General features: G+C 45.7%; 1 protein-coding gene across 1 annotated transcript in view; it reads right to left on the bottom strand.

Annotated features, from left to right (window-relative positions):
- LOC128714962 (uncharacterized) overlaps window positions 1–18997 on the bottom strand; it is a 44389-nt gene that overhangs the window by 14427 nt on the left and 10965 nt on the right. Inside the window, exons 2-5 of the mRNA XM_053809844.1 lie at window positions 17432–17469; window positions 15798–15891; window positions 12244–12495; window positions 10749–11574 (exon numbers count right to left, since the gene is read on the bottom strand). Of these exons, the coding sequence (XP_053665819.1) occupies window positions 10749–11574; window positions 12244–12495; window positions 15798–15891; window positions 17432–17469 (1210 nt within the window). The remainder of the gene's footprint in view (window positions 1–10748; window positions 11575–12243; window positions 12496–15797; window positions 15892–17431; window positions 17470–18997) is intronic.

Here is an 18997-nt window from a genome sequence, read left to right on the forward strand (position 1 = left end):
CATTTAATGACCTTCCGTTAACCTTCGCTGAAGCATCAAAAACCACATGGCATTTTGTGGTGCTTTTATCCGGGTTAAGAACAGCATGATGCGGAAGATACCATTTTCTTGTTGGGGTAACGTCCTTACTTTCGTCGATCACTCTACAATGACCCAAATCTTCGTATTCACGCATAAAAGCCTGGTATTGCGACCGCAACTGTGGATTTTTCGACAACTTGGTTTCCAACGAATAAAACCTACGCAATGCTACATTTCGCGAAGAACTCAACTGGGTTACCGATTCCTTCAAAGGCAATTTCACAACGTATCTACCAGTGTCGTCACGATAATGTGTTTCGAGAAAATGTTCTTCACAAACTTCGTCCTCAGTTTTCACACAACGCTCGTTTGTCACCTCTTCTATTTCCCAAAACCGTTGCATTGTCGTTTCTAAGCGATCGCTTACTGTCACATGGGTATAAGTTTCTTCTTCCCTTTGTACTTCTGCAACACGTCCTCCTATCACCCATCCAAAACGGGTTTCACTAATCATCGGCATTGTATTTGCTTGCTTTATGGACCCTGACAACACTAATTCCGGGAGACAATCCATGCCCAACAAAATATCTATACTGCCAGGCTTGTTGAAGTTTGGATCAGCTAACAATGATGGATTCGGCAAATTCCACTCGCGTGTATCGAATTGCACAGACGGCATCTTACCCGTTATTTCACGATATACAAAACAAGTAATGCCAATACTAAAATTGGTACATCGGGATTTCACCGTAAACGAACACTTCTGCCTTACAGGCGAGTCAATGTTTCCAATACCTTTTATTGGCACGTTCACCCTTTCCAATTTTAGTCCTAATTTCACTGCAAGTGCTTCGGTTACACAACTAATCTGCGACCCACTGTCCAGCAACGCGCGACACAACAACAACTCTTTGTTCGCTGATTCCGCATAAAGCAAAACAGTTTGCAACAGGACAATACCTTTCGATTTGTCTGCATTATCTGCATGCTGGCTCGCGCTCACTCTTTCGGCTTCCCCTTTTGCTTGTTCCGAGTTCTCAGAATTGTTGTTATAATGCAATACTGTGTTGTGCGCTCCCTGACACATACTACACTTCACACGCGATTTACAACGGTTTCTCCAATGACCCGGTTTTAAACAAATCAAACAAAGCCGTTTTGTCATAACCAATTGCACTCTATTCCTTCCATGTAGTAATAATAGTTCTGAACACTTATTTGTTTCATGATGTCCTTTGCACAAATTACACGCATTTTCATCAAACAATGTTGAAGCCGCATTGAATTTCATTGATGCATGTTCGTTGGACCCTGGCTTCTTTGAAAGTAATCGTCCCTTATGACCAGCAGTGACACTTCCCTGGCATCTTTCTAACACCGACACTCTTTCTTTTAGGAAACGCAAGGTTTTTTCATAACTCGGAAGCTCGTTTCTAGGGATGCTAGTTTCCCATATTTTCTTTGTTTCAATATCCAAAGAATTTGCAATTAAATGTATAACCATTGAACACGAAAGACCGGTAAAATCTTCACCTAAATACTTTAGGTTTTCAACATGGCTTTCAACTGACTCGACCAAATTACGCAAACCTACATAGCTTTCCTCGGTTAACTTCTTTAAATTAAAAAGTCCACTGATATGTAAGTCCACCATACGACGCTTATTTTCATACCGTTCAGTTAACAATTGCCACGCGCGTTCGTAGTTACCGTCATTAATCGTTTTTTCATCTATCACCTTGGCCGCATCACCGATCAACGCCTTTTCCAAGTGATAGAGTTTCAATCGCGGGTTTTCACCACTTTTGTCCACAATGTCCTTGAAGATTGTCTTAAATCGCTCCCACTCCTCATACTTGCCGCTAAACGAAGGAATTGGCCGAGGCAATGGAGCATGCACAATCACTGGTGAGACACTAGGACCAGGAATTACTGCTTGAGATGCTATGGATTTTGCCGCAAAGGCTTCAGATGCACTCTCTATTTCCATCATCACTGTCTCATGCAGTTTCATCATTTCTTTATATTTGGCGTCATGCACTGCACTGTCACTTCCTACAAGCTTTATAATTTCTGTATAATGCTTGTTGTGTGCTTCTAATGCACTATCCGCCTTTTTTCCATACACTTTGCACTGTACCGCAGTCAGCGCCTTTACCTCTTTCTTCGCCAGCGAAATGTTGTCAAATATGCGAGTTAACTCCTCACACGCAAGGTCACGCATGTGAATGTTTGGCATCGCATCAACAGTCACATCCACCGATCCCGGTTCCACGACCGATTTCGCGGCTGGTGTGTGTGGCGTTCGAGGTGTTCGAGTCATGATGAGCGATTACCAAAATCCAGCTACTTGTATATCCGGTTCGAAGGACCAATGTGATATCTCAGCGGAACTCTACTGATAGTTAGACTGTCGGTATTTTCTTTAAACGCACAAGAGGTTACTTTATTGATCCAACACTTGCGACTTATCTGTATCGCTATACACATCATACTGATCGTGCGCAGGACCTGCTTCCCGCTTAAGTTCGATTAACGGTACTCTAATTGTCGCCCCGCTGCAACCGCGATATTTCAATTTGTCGCCTCTCACTCTTTCTCTCTTTCGTTCCGATGAAACGGAACAGGCGTTTTGAAACTATTAACAAAGTATGCAATATGCTTTACAAATGGTTTTTTTTGCTTCTTTTGGGACTCAAACTATTAAGAACTTCAATAAAATGATTTGGCGGTTAATTGAAGCCAGTCAATATGAGCGTTAGTTTGCTTTACGAGCTTAGTTTCATCAGTGTCTCAGTCTTAAATCTCCGTTTTTATTTTATGACGCCAACTGCATCCTCCATGCCCCGTGCTCCCAATTACTTTCGCACCCTTTCGCCAGCGCAAACTCCACGACATGCCAATCATTTATCTCAATTACCTTTAAGTGAAGCGAAATTAAACTCATTCCGCAATTTGCTGCCAGTAAATGGGAAAGATGGGACAATAAAATGTTGAACAAACTTCACATTTCCCCGTCAGACATTTCGGTCGCCATTCGTTCCAATCGAGCCCTCCCTAGCAGATCGCGAAGAAACGGCAGCAAAACCGACACCGGTGGATTGGGAAGCAAGCGCATGGCCAGGTTTTCTTTTTTGGTAATTTTTCCCGAACGCATAAATTGGCTTCCTCATCTCGCGGTGGTGGATTCTGACTCTCTGTCCTGGAGGGTTGAAAGTGCTGTGTCACTCGATTGTAACTTTGTTCCGATTCGTGAGCTTATGCTGTTACACACACGTACACGTTCCTATTGGCGGTCCTTTTCACCATGGCAAGGGTAAGGTATGTGGGGAACGGCCCAATCTATCCTCCTTTTTTTCGCTCTCTTGCCAAGCACCCCAACAGCAGCTCATTGATGTACCATGTATGTATGTATGAGTGCGTGACACGGGCGTAAGGCCGAGAAGCGTTTCGCACACATTTTGCTTTCATTTTCCAAATGAACGTTTTTTTCCAAATCACCGGAGGAAGGAGTTGGGGAGAACAATTTGGCTCCATCGTTAAAAAAAAGAGGAAAAAATACCACCCAACTGAGGGGTAGCAATGCGAATGAGAGGTAAATTGCCACAAAAGAGTAGCTCGTTGTAAACTGTCTGTGTAGTACACGTTCGGATGAATAAATTAGAGTAACGAATATCTTGTCTACCCCTTTTTGCCACCAACACCTGCCGCCCACACGGTTTACATCATCCTCCATCGAACGGAAACTGGTACGTCATTTCCGCTGCCCTTCACAGCCCACCATCGGTTGTCTCGGAAGAAAAATAGCTTCCTTCCAAAAACCCGTGGCTTAACATCGACAAGTAGGATTTTTCAGCATTACTTTACGATTCCCTTCCCACCTATTTGTTTCTTCACATCTTTTGCTCTCTCTCTCTTGCTCATTATCAATCCAACTCTTTCTATCCACGCCCTCTCTTAGTACCGCCGCTGATTACTGAGCATATTTTATGCAGATGATATTTGGCCCCTTTAGCCCGACCTCTGCCGGTAGGGGCAAGGAAGCGCAGGGCTTTTGGAGAGCATGGCACAAGAAAACATCCTTCGATGATAATGATAATGATGCCGGATGAATGCTGGGTGAGTTGTGACTGTGTGTGCTTTGCGCCCGGCAGCCACACCGTACGGGATTTGCCTTTGAGTTGTCTTTGTGAAAAATGAAGATTTGCAGCTTTTGGCATCAATCGAGGAAATTACCTTTTCGGCGAATCGAAATCCTTGAAGAGTACGATGCGTGTCCTTACCGAGTGCCGGAAGGAATGGAAGGATTGATCCTGGCAGTTGCCATCCATTTGTGAAACGAAATGCGCGGGACCATTGGGACACCGACCAGCAAGCACAGGGGAAGCGGAAGATCGTTTTTATAGCTCAAATACACGGTGGCGCCGTGTCTTAAAAGGGATGTGCGCTTGGTGGTACGGGGTATGGTCGTGTTTCCTGTGGCTTTTTGTGGAAGTAATACACAGCCGGAAGTTGTTTCGCAGTAAAAATGTGCAAATTGTTTCTCCTTTTCGGATGAAACGGATGGTTTTAAGCCTTCGTTTTCGCTTCCCTAAGCTTATTGGATGTGAGTGTGTGTGTGCGTACTATTTTATTTTATCCTGCCTATGTACGCAATTGGATACGATGAATCAGTAAGAAAAGTTTAAGATTTATGAAAGGTCAAAAGTAATAAAACGCGAAAGGAGAGTACATTATTCGGCACCACTCTTTCGTTCTGCAGCAATCCGATACTTTGCTAATTTATATTTCACATTCAAAATTTCATAGCCACTATAAAACGGAATCACTTTGGCTGTTGGACTAGATTTTGACTTATTGAGAAATGACTTATTTTGTCATGTTGTATGTTTTGGGTAAAGTACTTCGTCGTAATAAAAATTGTAAGAAAAACCTGGGACATTCAAGAAAATAAATTAAACCTAAAACTAAATGACGCTCCATGTTGTTGATATGTCATATCAAAGATTGCACAGCAAAAGTAGGAAAAATAATATTTAAATTGAATATCGGTAATGTGCCAAAACGACCCTCAAGTCACCGGAAGCAATGGGCCATTTTGAGAAGCAAAAATCATTTTCAGCCGCATGTTGTATCAAACCGCATGAGCGTTCCTTCCGCCCAAGCGCTCTCATTTGTCTTCCCCGTTTGTACGATACCTCAGCTGCAGCTCACCACACGCTTTATCTTTATCATTATCATTTCCTCGTTTCACTCAAACCGTTTCTATCGCTTTTTTCCCTCCCTGCCCTGCGCATGATGGCAGGAAAACGGGGTTGGGCAGGGTTGATGATTATCGCCCATCGAAAACGACCTGGTCTGGCAAATGGGTTTCGTATGCAAATCATGGCCGCTCATATAAGCGACGAGAGTTGCACCCGGTGGCAACCACAGCCCGTGTCAAAGGGATACCACGGCCCTAGCTGACGACGTCGCGGCGTACTGTCGTTTCGCATTAAAGGGCACATTTCCCTCCAGTCGTTTGGTTGCGCGTGTCCGATCTCGATCTCAATGTTCGAAGTGTCGCGTTCGCTTCCTGTTTTGAAGACCCGGCGGCAGAAGACAGCGGTCGCAACACGCGGAGCACTAATGGAAAGATGGCCGGAAAATGGCCCACCCTTTCGGGCCTGATTGCGGGCTGGTAAGATTGCTTTATTATCGGTTTGAAGGCTTGCCAAGACTTTCGGTATAAGTCGCACTGATGGAGTGGCCGGTTCCCCGACATTATTGCGGTTCCTCCCTCTCAGGCGGCATGTTTCCAGCTTTTTCCGAATCTTGGACTCTCGGCAGCAACGAGTCGAGGTGCCGGAAAAAAACCGAGCAGTGTGTTTTCGGATGGCAAAATGAACAGAAATTGCCGGGACATTGGTGTGGCGGGATTGGAATTTGATTCCCGGGGAAAACGATACGATCGCAACCGTTTGGTGTGGTCGTCGTCATCGTTAGGTCGGTCGGAAAATGGACTTTTCCGTAACGTTTTGCACCCGAGTTCCGGGAATACAGCCAACGCGTGCCGCAGGGCAGGTGGTTAGAGAAATGGTAGGATCGTCGACTAAAAGCTCCAAGAGATTGAGGCATTTTGAAGGATTGGCTCCGGAGCGAGATTAACGTTGAGCCGTTTGGTTGCATGTGGAATGTCAATAATTACGTGCCATGGAAAGCGGAGCCATAGAATGCCCAATTTGATCATCCAAGCTGAGATTGATTGGTGGCTGATATGGTCTGCTCGGTTACACGGGCACTGCAACGTATATGTATTTGCAGTCCCAAAACTGTACTCCAGATTGCATTCGAAATCAGTATGTATTTGCAGCCACACTGCAGCCGTGGGAGTGGATTTTCTCGACCACTGCAGAGGGGTAGGTAAGAGCACAAGGCATCGAGAAGAGACTAATCAACGCGAAAATGTAATCACATACCCAACAGGAGAAAACAAAGCGATACAGTACGGTGCTTACACGGGAGCTATGCCATTCATTTATGCTTACAAAAATACATGAATAAATACAAGTCCGAAGCGCAGTTGCACGCACGGTTTGCTAACAAAGAATGCTTTTTCGGCCGGTGTGCATCCGGTTTTGCGCTGCCAACAACCCAACCGTTATCGTACGGTTTTGTTACAGTGTGGTCGAAAAAATGGGACCATTTGGAATAACGATTTGGTGGCTAGTGTAATAATATAATGGTATTATTGCATGAATTGCAACTTAAGTAAAACATTAGCGAGCGTCTACCACTTGCAACGTGCAGTTGGTTGCATACATGTAGGCGTGCAAACTGTTCTAGGGTCAAATCGCATATTATAAACACGGTAATGATGTATTTCGTTACGCACTGTAAATTGTGTACCGCACATACAATCGAAAGCAAGCTAAAGAAAGAGCTTAATATTGCATTGCCCACTGTCGAGTTATGGCCCGTTGTGTATGTGTGTGTGAGCGTAATGCAACTGCTCGAAAGTTAAATATTCCGAGTAAAAAAGGGATCTATCATTGGGTGGAAAATTTCCAGCAAACGATTTCCCACTGTCCGTCACTTCTTCCGCTCCAGTTGGAAATTTATGCTCCACCCCATGCCATTCGCTGCATATGCGTTGCGTTTGCCGTTGTTGAACAGCGCTCGATGCACATTACCTCCATTATCGGTTCACATGGCGTACGAAGTGGTGTGGTCGAGTGTTTGAACTCCCACCCCACCCAACCGGTACAAAACAAAACTGCTGCTACAAACGACCATCACACGAGCATAGAAAGGAGTGCCGCCACCTCCACATGGCCGGGCCCATTTATCGAATATTCACAACCGGTTTGGCAGGCACTCGTTGTGCATTTTCATCGCTTCATTGTTCGCTGTTTCGCACATTTCGCCCAGTTGCCCAGTGGAAAGGACCGAGCCAGAGCGTGCGAGTGACCGAGAGCGAACAACAAACGACGGACAAAGAAACGTCCGAATGCACACAATCGATTCGCAACAAAGGATCTGTTTCCGTGGCGTTTCGTTTGGGGGTGAAAAAAAAACGTGCAGAATTTAAGGGTTTGAATGTCCACCCGGTCGAGTCCACTTTTAAACGGCGTTTCCTTTAATAGGGTAGGTATGTTTCTTGAAACTTTTGACGGAAAAAAGGACCCATACACACAGGGTTCAAACAGGGTTCAAGCAGTGCCTTTCTCCCAATTGCTTGTCAATCGTAATTAGCAGGCAAGCGATCTGAGAACGACATGGTCATTTCCGATTACCATTGGATCAGCCTTCAGCCGCATTTTGTACCTTTAGGGCCGCCGGCTTTGGGTGAGTACGAATAACGAATCTTTAACTACTACGTAGCTCGATCGATGACGACGATTTCATCGATGCGTCCCCGGTTGCGGATTGCTACGGCTTAGCTTCAACCATCCCTACAGCATGAGTCTGCCACGCCGAAAGAACGGCCACACGGGTGGGGAGGAAATCATATCGGAAGCGACGGTACTGAATATTCATGAGCGATTCGGAACGGAGATTATTTGATCGATCATTGTTTCGTTGTAGCTCTGCTGCGTTAGCCGAGAAAGTGTAAATGTGTGGGTGATATGTACGGGGGAACCTGCACCAAACACAGCCATGAGGATTTTGCACAAAATGTGTGTTCTCCTTGAGGCAAATCAAATGGGAGAGGTGTACGTTTATTTTTTTTTTTGAAGTTCTTCCGCACGAGCGAAAACTCGATGGAAAGCTCTCCGAGCTTTCCTACCTCCATCTGCCCACACCCAACAATCTGCTACGCGTGTGTGATGGTACGCGTACACCCATAACGGGCGTATTCACACGAACAAAGTTGCTGCTTTGCTTGTTTGTGTGGCTTTGTGCGTGCGTCGATGTGCGTGTGTGTATGTGAGCTGTGAGAGAAAAACCCCGGAAAAATAAGAAACTATACTCCCAGCAGCGGTTCGTTCAAAAAGGTTAGCGAAGCATTTCGATTAGGCACGCAAACATGAGCACGGGAAGAACAGAAGGCAACTTTGGCCGGTTCGGTTGGGAAAATGTTGAACCATGTGTAGCAACCAGCGTCCATTGTTCGACAACATAATGCTCGAAGCGTGGTGAGCCTCCGGTGTGTGATGATCCAATGTAAAAACATGATCGTAGGGTGTATGGGTGCGTGGTTACGCTGCAAATTAAATAATCCATCTACTTCTGGGCAAGCACCAGAAGATGTACACGGTTGCAGCGCATGGTTTGACTTTTAAACAGTTCGTGGAAAATATACGAGGAAAATTATTAATTCAATTATTAGGGATGGAAAGTTTGGCCATCGCCAATGGAGACGCCTGGTGTTTTATAATGCTTGAGCATGTTTATCATAAAACATGACTGCAATATTATCGTAACTAATTATTATAGAGAAAAACGATGGATATGATGGAAGAAATTCGATGAATACATCAACATGTTCTTTTTGAATGTCCACGCTTCCCTCAAACCAGCTCTCTGGATAAAATGCGATTGGTGCCGTGACCAGGATAACAGCACCGTAATAGCTTTTTGCACATGAAACCAATCGATAATCAAAACCAAACTCTTGCTGTACACCTCACCCGCTATCAATTAGCACATGCGACTAGCGTATTGCCAATAAAAGAAAACACTCCGGCGCTCATTAATTGAAGCGCGCGAGCAAAACGTCCGAAGCAAGGGCGGGACGAACCACTGGAAAGCTTTCCCAAAGAAGCATAATTAATGAAACATTAGTGCTCGAAAACGATAAATTTGTGTGCTCAATGATTTATACAGCAAAACCAACCACGCGATCACGAGGGTACGGTCAGGGTCGTGATTCCGTTCCCGAGCACGTACATGTGCTCTGCTTGCCCAATATGTGTCACACAGCCCGTTATGCGCACGTATGACTTTTCCACCAAACTATTAGTTGCACGAGAGAGGAGGCAACAAAAGGCAGGCAAATGGGCAGGGTTGTGGTGCGTGGAGTCTAACTAAAAGCCAAACAAAACTTGCCATGTGATGTCATGGGTGCGTTTGTGCTATTATTTATTGATGCCATTAAAAGCGCCCGGCTGCAAACTACAAAGTTGCATTTCTGTTACTACTGTTGCTGCTGTTTATCGTTTATCTGTTTATCGCTCCGAGAGAGCACAACGACTGCAATCGATCGACCTCGATACAACGGGGAATTATTCACGAATTCCACACCCGCACCCGATGCTTCGGCCGTTAAGGCACTAGTGGGTGTTGACCAACGGGTCCCTCGGGGGACGGGCAACGGAGATGAAGGGAGAAGTACAAATTGTTGCACCATGCACCAACGTGAGCCAACGAGTTTGGCAGCTAATTTCATAAATAAAGTAAATTGTTTGATGAGTTTTTGCCAAACACGGTACAAACAAGCGACCGCGTGCTACTGTTACGCCGTTCGTTGATGAGCTGATGTGAATTGGTTTTGTTTATGTTGTTAAAATGGCACACTTACAGGGAGGGTGCGATGCTAGCCATCTGGCAGAAGTGACAGGAAGTCGTGTCAAACTGGTGACGTATGCGTCAACAGGCCGTGCGACATGTAGTACAAATTCCTATAACTCAGCCCGCTCTGGCAGTGGGCACGATTTGTTGCAGCTGTCGCCTATGTTGGAATGCTCAACTGGAGTGGTTTTAATGAGAGACAGGATACGAACTTCTAGCGTTGGGTGAGCATGGTGGTTTCAGCTTCATAACAACATCGAGTTGTACTGCTTAACATGTTCTGCAACCAATCCCATTCCAATGCATAAACCCCAACGAACAGGTAGGAGAGGTATAGCAAATTTGTCGAAAGCCTCCAGCAAGGTAGTCAACTCTTCATTAAATTCTTCCATTATCAGGATTGCAGCGCATTGAAAAAATGTGTCCCCAACAAAGAAGTGCTATCGAAATTAAAAACCAGCTATCAAAACGAACGTTTCGACTCGTCACAAGCAGATGACTGCCAGCGAGTGATTCATTTCTAGTAAAACAGAAGCACAAAAAAAGCATTCTCCACGATTCTTCCACATCAGTGAGCAATTTTGATTGACACGATGAGCAGCGCAACAAAAAACAACACTCCTTAAAACCACTTCCGTGTGCTTCGCGACAGAAGTAAGCTTACAGAGTGAAAACAAAAACACGAAAAAAACACCAGCAGCTAGTGCAAGATTGTGTGTCTATACTCTACTCACCGTAGATCTCGACGACGAATTGCTGACGGTCGTCGTGTGTTACCGTGCGCTGACCGAACCATTCCGCTCGATGGCCATATTTATCGCCTTCATCCACTGCACAGCTTTGCGTTGTGGTGCGAGCGGTGAGATGGTGTTCTTTATCATCGCGCTGCCATTTCACGGCGTCGTCCGGTTGCCTGGCCGCGGTCAACTTCCGGCGCCCGGCGTTGTAATCCGAAACGCTTGCACTCGCATGGTGACGGATGCGGTTGTCATCGTGATCGGCACGATTGATTTCTGGTGCCGGGTAGTGGGCCGCACATTCGTTATGTTTTCCATTGTCATCGTACGATACCACGGTGCAGGACGACGTGGACGCGTTCCCTCGCACACGAGCCGCATTATCTCGATCCGAATCCGACGCTAACGAAGGTATTGATTCCTCCATGGTGTAGGTGGTGCTGGCGACGGACCGGGAATGAGATTTTCGTTTCGTGGCCGCCTCGAGTGCGATTCTGGGAGTTTTCGAAGATGACTGCTTGGGATCGACGTTTCGTCGAGTTGTGTGATGATCTTTCGATGGTGTCCCAAGGGAAAGTAGTGATTGGACGGGACTTGCAACGCTCGCATTCGTGGTAGTGGTATCGCACTCTGAGGACTGTACGGTTGGTGCATAATTATGCATCGATGGATGACGGTGACGACGTGCGCTGCTGGTATCGTCCATTATCAGCGCATCGGACGGTTCGTCCAGAAATTCTATCTGCTTCACAGAAAGAGTGTGAATGTGGCTGAGCTCGGTTTTCACCTTCCGCAAGTGCAAGGTTTGAGTGTCCAAGAAAAGCTGAAAACATAAAATCAAATTGATGAAAAGCGCTTTTATAAATGTTGAACAAAATTGAGAGGATTTCGTTACAGCTTTTCACCACTGTTTCAACGTAATGCTACTTCGCGAAGAAGAATCAAAGCTTTATTCATTCGTCCTTGTCATTATCTCAGGTGTTAACTTCGGTACGACTTAAAACCACAAAGACACTTGGCGAGGCAAAGACTCGGTTCCACAGAATACTTGTCGGGAATGGTTGTCGCCGTTCTCCGAAAAACTTGACACTTGAAGTATTGTCTTTCTAAGAAAGTTCCAAACTCTCCTAACGAAGGAGATGAAAATCTCGTCTTTCACAAAAGTTGTATCCATCATTACTATTGAGGAAATGCTGCTCAGATGACAGGCTTGTCGAAACTGGAAAACAAGTACGTAACAAAGCTATGAAAAGGTGAATTGTTTCGAAAAGCTTTGCATTAATTTAGCCATTTTTGAAAAGCAATTCGCCGTGAAGTATGCAATCGTTATCACCGCTGTGCCGTTTTAATGTTGTTGTCACAATTTTATTAAAAATCTTTACATAATTCTACAAATTTTCGCAAAAACAGTACAGCAAAATTAAACAGCAAACTGAAAACTGCTCTTTATAAAGAGAAGACAACAGAAACACCAAACAACTGTTTTACTTACCTCCAGCTTCTTATTTTCCAGCTGGGCCACCATTAGTCGCTTTTCCAGTTCGCTCCGCTGCTGTTCCACCCGCTTCAGCTTGCTTTGCGTCTCTTTTAGGTTACGTTTCAGGTCGTTAATCAGGACCAGCTCGCTGTTTTTCTCATCGACCGCGAGCTTTAATTTCGTAATATCTTGCTCCATGCTAGCGTACCGTGCTTTTATCGTTTCGCCCATCCGTTGCTCAAGCTGCGCATCCACCCGCAGTTGTTTCTGCCGGAGAGGAAATAAGAACAAAGCAAGCTTTCCGATGAAATGGTTCAGTTTCTCAACCTCCCATTAGGTGTTTTCCTTGGCCCCGTATCCAAGACGAAGGAAATAAAAATATACACACAAACGTCAAGCTTTGACAACCGAGCGATAGGTTAGTAATTAAAAGGAAGTGATAATTATTCTACGCGTTTCCGTTTGCCCCGTTTATCCGACACAGTCGTACAAATGCCGAACGATAACGAACCCGAGAACGCTCGACAATACTGTCGGCAGATGGGCGAATGGGATCCGACCATGGTCAGGGCTCTGCTGTGCCCAAATGGGATTTTAGAAATGTGCCTGATAGGGGGTGATTAACGTGTGGAAATGAAACAGTTCCGGGAAGGCTCATTCCGCACGTACGCATTACCACCATAATCACACACTCACACACATACGTATCTACATAAAGACCCACACATGGAAGCTTGCCATACGCAAAAGGGAGATTAGTGCGCTTAGGCCTATCGTGTGCAAGAAATTTATCGCCATCTGGCGTCTTATTGACAACAGCGCCATGGCGGCCGCCCGGAAACATGTTACTGACTCAGCATCTCCCCTCAGCCATCGCCGTCAGGATCAGGATTAACCCTAGAAAAGGGTGTATGTGCGAAATGTATCCACACACAGAATTACCTCACACATCTCACCTTCACCCTCGATAAAGCACCGTGTCTCTCTCTCTCTGTGTCTGTGTATCAATAAAAAGCAATGAAGCGGGAATGTTTTGGAAGTCTGGATCGTCCAGGTCCGGTTGCTGATCTTTCTTATTTGACAACGTAATTGCGTGACCGTCGGCCTTTCGGCACGTGTCCTGTTTATCCTGCCTGCAGCACGTGGAAGGTGGCCGACGGAAAGTGTTACGGGCTGTGGCTGAGTAATTACTACAATCAATCAATGTGTGTTTTATCAGTCGAACGTGTCCTGCGGTTGCCGGTGCGCGTTACCGTCGAATGTGGTCGATGTCAACGAGCGCCTTAACAAGGGCCATGTATGTATGTGTGTGTGTGTGTGTCTGTGTGAACAAATCCTGGCTCCTGGCTGTTGTTTTCTTAGAGGTGTACTGTCTGCTATCAGTCTACCCGGTTGGTAAAGGTGGTGCTGTTCGAAGAAATGGTCCGGAAGAGAACACACCGCAAGACAATTGCTGCACAACTGCAAAATGATCAATGTGTACTCTGGGTTGGCTGCGTATGGCATCGACATTTCCGCATTTACGGAACGGCAAGTGTTGGTGCCCTTAACCAGAGGGTGGTTAGAGTGATTGAACAACCATGAGGTCATTGTCGTACAGGTTCCTATTGTCGATCTGTAATGACGGCTGCATCATCAATTAGATTTTGGATACAAGAGACCGTTACCGTACCACAACCGGCAACAGTGGGTTTCCCTGGAAAATTAAAACGTAAACAGCACGAAAAACACACTGCTACGGAAAATGTTTGTTGTTTCTTTTACACTCTCCACCTCTATTCACGCATAACTTGTTTATTAACCGCTCAGGTTTCGGAAGCGAGTTCGATAAAACTTTTCCAATTTCCTTATGAAAGGCGCGATAAAAAGCACGAAGTGTGAGAGGAACGAACAAAAAAAAATGCTTCTGCTCTCAACTCTTTCGCGTGAAAAGCAGACACGGGGTTAGGGGGAAAAAACACCAGAAAAACACATATTCATCACAACTCCCCACCACCGCACACGGCAAAGGTTCTCCTGAAAAACGGTCGCTAGGAAGGTTATTTTGCCCGGGGACTAACTACGGTTGGAAACAACATGGGAAACATTGATTAATTAATTTCCTTCACGAGTTTCTGATGGGGTTGAAGTTCACGCGGATGATGAACTTGCTTCCGACTAACGCTGAGCTGAGTTGCGGTCCCGATCGACGTGAGGGTGTTACAGCCACAGCATCACGAATGTGTGGGTTAATTTTTAAGGTCTATTTAAGAATAATTTACTAGAGTTTAATAATATAACAAATCTTACAAAGCTACAGTTAAAACACTAGTATTCATAATCAACGTAAGCTGGTGAACATTGTACAAGCTTAAATGTGTTTGCACATGTATGTAATATATATAAAACTAATCGATTTAAACCATTACCTACAAAAGTTAACTTATTTTTTACAATTTGTATCTTTTAAGGTAAGCGTGGAGATTCTACCAAGGTGATACGGCATGAAAAAGTGAAATTTCTGAACGAAGACAAGAATAATCTTCTCCTAGCTTCAAGGCTAGAGCTTCTACCGTTTCTTAACCATCGCTTCAGTACCATTCCTCCATAACAAACACTCTAACGATGCACAGTCTAAACTATGCAAAAAGGTGTAAAAGGTAAGCGGCACAAAACTTCATTAATGGTTTGCTAGTTTAATTTATAGCCCCATGCCCATTTTAATGCAACGTGCCCCAGCCCGTGCACAAATGAGCTTGAAAGTAGCGCTAGCGCCTGTCGCAGCCGTTCGGTCCGCCCTGACTGTTGCTAACCGGTTAAGCAACCGGCGGCCCGTCGGCCGAAACCGGGGGCATGTGGACGACGTCGGCGACGACAGTGATTGCTTCTCGGCTGCATCGCAACGAAACTCCCGATGCATCGGCACTGGTCGGCCTCGCTCGATTCAACCCATGGCTTTAGATAAGCCATCGCGATGCAGATAATCGGACAATGAATAAATTGTACTAACTTAAGCGTTCGCCTTCGTTACCGGTACCGGGTATCTGGGGGTGGTGGAAAGGTGCGAAAGTCTGGTGCACGGCCTTCCGATCTTCCGACGCTCGGGCGTGGTAAAGCCAGGGAGAAATAAAATTTTATAGCACCGTGTTAAAATCCGCACCATAATCTCGTGCAGCATACCGAACACCGTGTCCATTCCGTGTTGCACTGAGTGAAGCTTTACGAATGCGTTCAAAGCTCCGCTGAAAGGAAGTTCTCGCCTCGGTGCAAAGAAGAGCTAACAAAGTACTGCCCCGAGTAAGCAAGCGCTTTCCTTTGCGCGTTTCAAGCTTAACATTATCGGAACGCTCGACGTTGGTTGGTCAAGATAATGGAAAGAAAAATGATAAATTTTTCTAACCTAAAATCGTACCAGCGTTCTCTCCTGGGGTGGATAAGTTCAGCAAAAACAACACGAGTCGTTCCGTTCTATAAAAATGAACAAATATACCGTCGGTCCGTAGCGGTGGGGGGAAGGAGGGACAAAGCACGCGGGCAAAGCAGCAACAAAAAGAAACGCGAAACGATGAGCCTTAAAAGAAACTAATTACCTGCAGATAATTAATCTGCTCCGTTAACTGGGCGCTTTCCTGGGCGTGCCGGTGCCGCTCGTCCTGCCAGTTACGCTGCAGCAGCTGACAGTTCCTGAAGGGAAGAAAGAAGCAGACAAAAAACGGTAGCATGAAAAGAGAAACAAAGAGGTGGTACGGAAGAAATAATTATTATGATTGTGACGAAAAAGTTTTATCCCCCCGCCGAACCCAAACGGCCCACAAAGCACAGCCCGGTGGCGCCAGTTCCAACCGAAGAATTAGTCCACCCTGGTTAGGGCAACGACGGCAAGAAACAGAACGAGCCAGAAAAAAAGAGAAGAGTGGATGGATAAAATACTGCCAGGGAGTTGGAGTTGCCGGGTGGGATACGAGTCGACCGGGTGAGTTTTGACAAATAGTACAAACACAGTCAGTTGCGAAAGAAGGAAAAACTCCATTGCACATTGCTAAAACGACAAAATGGGACCTAAGGGAATGGGACTGTACTGAGCTGGGGTGAAAGACGGCAAACACGACTGTCTAGAACCGTTCTCTTCCAATGCACGCACACACATATACTCATACACAATTGGTATACACATTCTGTCCCAGAGTTGGTGTTGTTCTGGGTCTCCTACTCCCGTGCAGAAATATTATAAATACACCCCGTTATCGTGAAACAAAACAACAAAAAAACTGGGAAGACAGCAAAGAGAGAAAAAAAGCAAAACCGGGAAGGGTGATACTTCGGGGGAAAAGGATAACAGCAGACAGGGGATGGTAAAGAAAATGGCGAACGTAAATAAGATATTTCGATGTATCTAATGAGGATTCATTTAGCTACGCTTCACTGAACGAAAACGATGGACGATGATTTAATGCTGGCGATTAATTTGAAACCTTCACATTCACGCGTTCCTGCCCACCCCTTCACGGGTGCGGGGACAAGGAGGCAAGAAGAAAATGGATTCAGTCGGTCTTATTTGTGCCGCGCTGCCGGCAAAGCTCCTGAGAGAAACCAGCGAAAAGATGCTGGAAAAGATTTTTCATTCTATCATCTAAACGCTGAGCTTTCGCCCCCTTTTTTTGTTATTCTTGGACAGCCTGGTGGGGTCGTACGGCGGAGGCACGGTGGCAAACAGAACCGTTTAATGATCGGATGAAATATCCCAGGGACACCAGGACCACTACCACCCATCCCGTCATTAGACAATCACGCTGGACGGTGGATTGTTTGCTAATATTCGTCGTTTTTTTTTTTCCTTTTTCGTCCGCCATTTCTGGGCTGGGTTCGATGTGTTTCTTCAACTCTCGTTTATTCTCGATTTGTTTCACCCTATCAGGGGCCCCACATCACACAATACCAGCATTTTGTACAGAACCCGGAACCGATTGGTACGAATTTCCTTCTCGCCGGTGGGAAACAAGTTGGCGCTGGGATAATAATGGCGACCCGGTACGTTCTCGCTCTCTAATGAGCCGTAGTCATGGTGGTGGTGACCGACAGAAGCACAAGACAACGGTCTTAGGTGCAAGTAGGAAGCGCAATAAAAAACTACAATTATGGATGAAACGGTCAAATACAACGCACCGAAAGCGAATGGGAGGATGATTGGGGGAACCGATGGAAAGCTGATGGTAATTATACTTACGGGCATTCGGGGCTGTCGCGCACACAATTTGTACCGTCCTACGGAAAACGGGAAGAGATAAGAAAGAAAACAAGCGTAAATTATTTACTTAACACGGATGAATTGGATCAATTGGATACAATCTGGTGTCGATTCGAGCGCTACACGCCTGAATGTAGGCAATTAAAAGGGCCCATTGCAAAAAAGCGTTTTTGCGACCTTAAAAAGCTTTCACCAGGTTAAAATCTGCTCAACAGTCTTATCAAATGGTATTATAGGACCACGTGCACCGTAACAGGTATTAACCGGGAATGAATGATTTTGATCGCTTTTCTTCAGTGGGAGCCGTAACATTTGTAAGGTTGTTTAGCCAGTCAGTAACAGTACACGCCTAGATAAAAGGTGAGTTCTGCTAACGTCGGCTTTGATCCCTATCAGTGGGCTTCTGGCTAGCAGGTGCGCTCGTTGAAGAATGAAAGCACCGGGAGCACCATGATTTATTGTACAATCACACCACACGAGAATCCCCCAGCCCGCCGAACGGGGTTTCGGTTTTATTTGGGCTTTACGGAAAACGACTTGATTGCCTTCCCCCATTTTCCATCGCGCCATCGCGAGTGGAAAGGAAAGCCCCATCGATCATTGCTGTGACAAAATATATACGATAATATATGCCCGGTCCGGTTGCTTTTGCAACTCCAACTCGAAGGTTCCGGATGCTGTGAGCAGAGAGAGAGAGAGAGAGAGTCGCTTGATTCTTGGTGCCATGGTGAATTTTTTGCTGTTGTAGCAAGCCTATTGTAACAATCTTACCGTGCCCACCCTCGTTTCCAGACCATTTATGAACCGCAATGGTCCGCAGGAAAGTATGCGGGAAGAAAAGATTGGTGAACGGGAAACCCAAAAGCGGATAGATTGAGGCACGTCTTTGAAATATATCCTCGTCTGGGATGGGGGACGGTGTAGGTGGGGTGCTTTGTTGATGTGAGTGTGTATGTGTGCCGTTTCATATCTTACCTTCATGAAACATGAGTTACGCCGTGAGTCGACAGGTATTGGTAACTCCAGGCACCCAGAACCGACCCACATGCTGCTGCGCCGTGTGTATCGAATATCCCACCGTACTGCAAGGGGTTTGCAAACCTAACCCCAACAGGCACCAACGAGTGAGATGTTTTGTTATGCGAAAAATAATGAGTCCCCTTTGGCCGTCAGCGAGGTCGTCAGTGTGGGAGAGGGGGAGGGGAAAGCGGAAAAGGTGAGAGCCATAAATCTACGAAAAACTTCTGGAACACAACAGCCCGCTTGGGTTCTTGTTGCGGTTTACTACCCTGCGCTGTGTAAAACCACGTAATGGACGCGGTTCATATGTCTCCGGGGGGCTTAAGCACCACGGTACGCCCATCACACGTACTTGGGTTGGCAGTCGGCTTTTCCTAGAGCTTGGGCGAAAACATCCCAACCGGTTTACGGTACTATGGTTATGTTTGGCGTTACACAAAATCAAGATACATTCGACAGCTGATTTCAAAACAATTTCACGTTTGATTGATGTATCAGGCAAAGAGTGTAATGAGAGTTGGTGTG

This window comes from Anopheles marshallii, chromosome 3 (assembly GCF_943734725.1).
Source record: "Anopheles marshallii chromosome 3, idAnoMarsDA_429_01, whole genome shotgun sequence".
In the NCBI taxonomy this organism is placed as follows: Eukaryota; Metazoa; Arthropoda; class Insecta; order Diptera; family Culicidae; genus Anopheles; species Anopheles marshallii.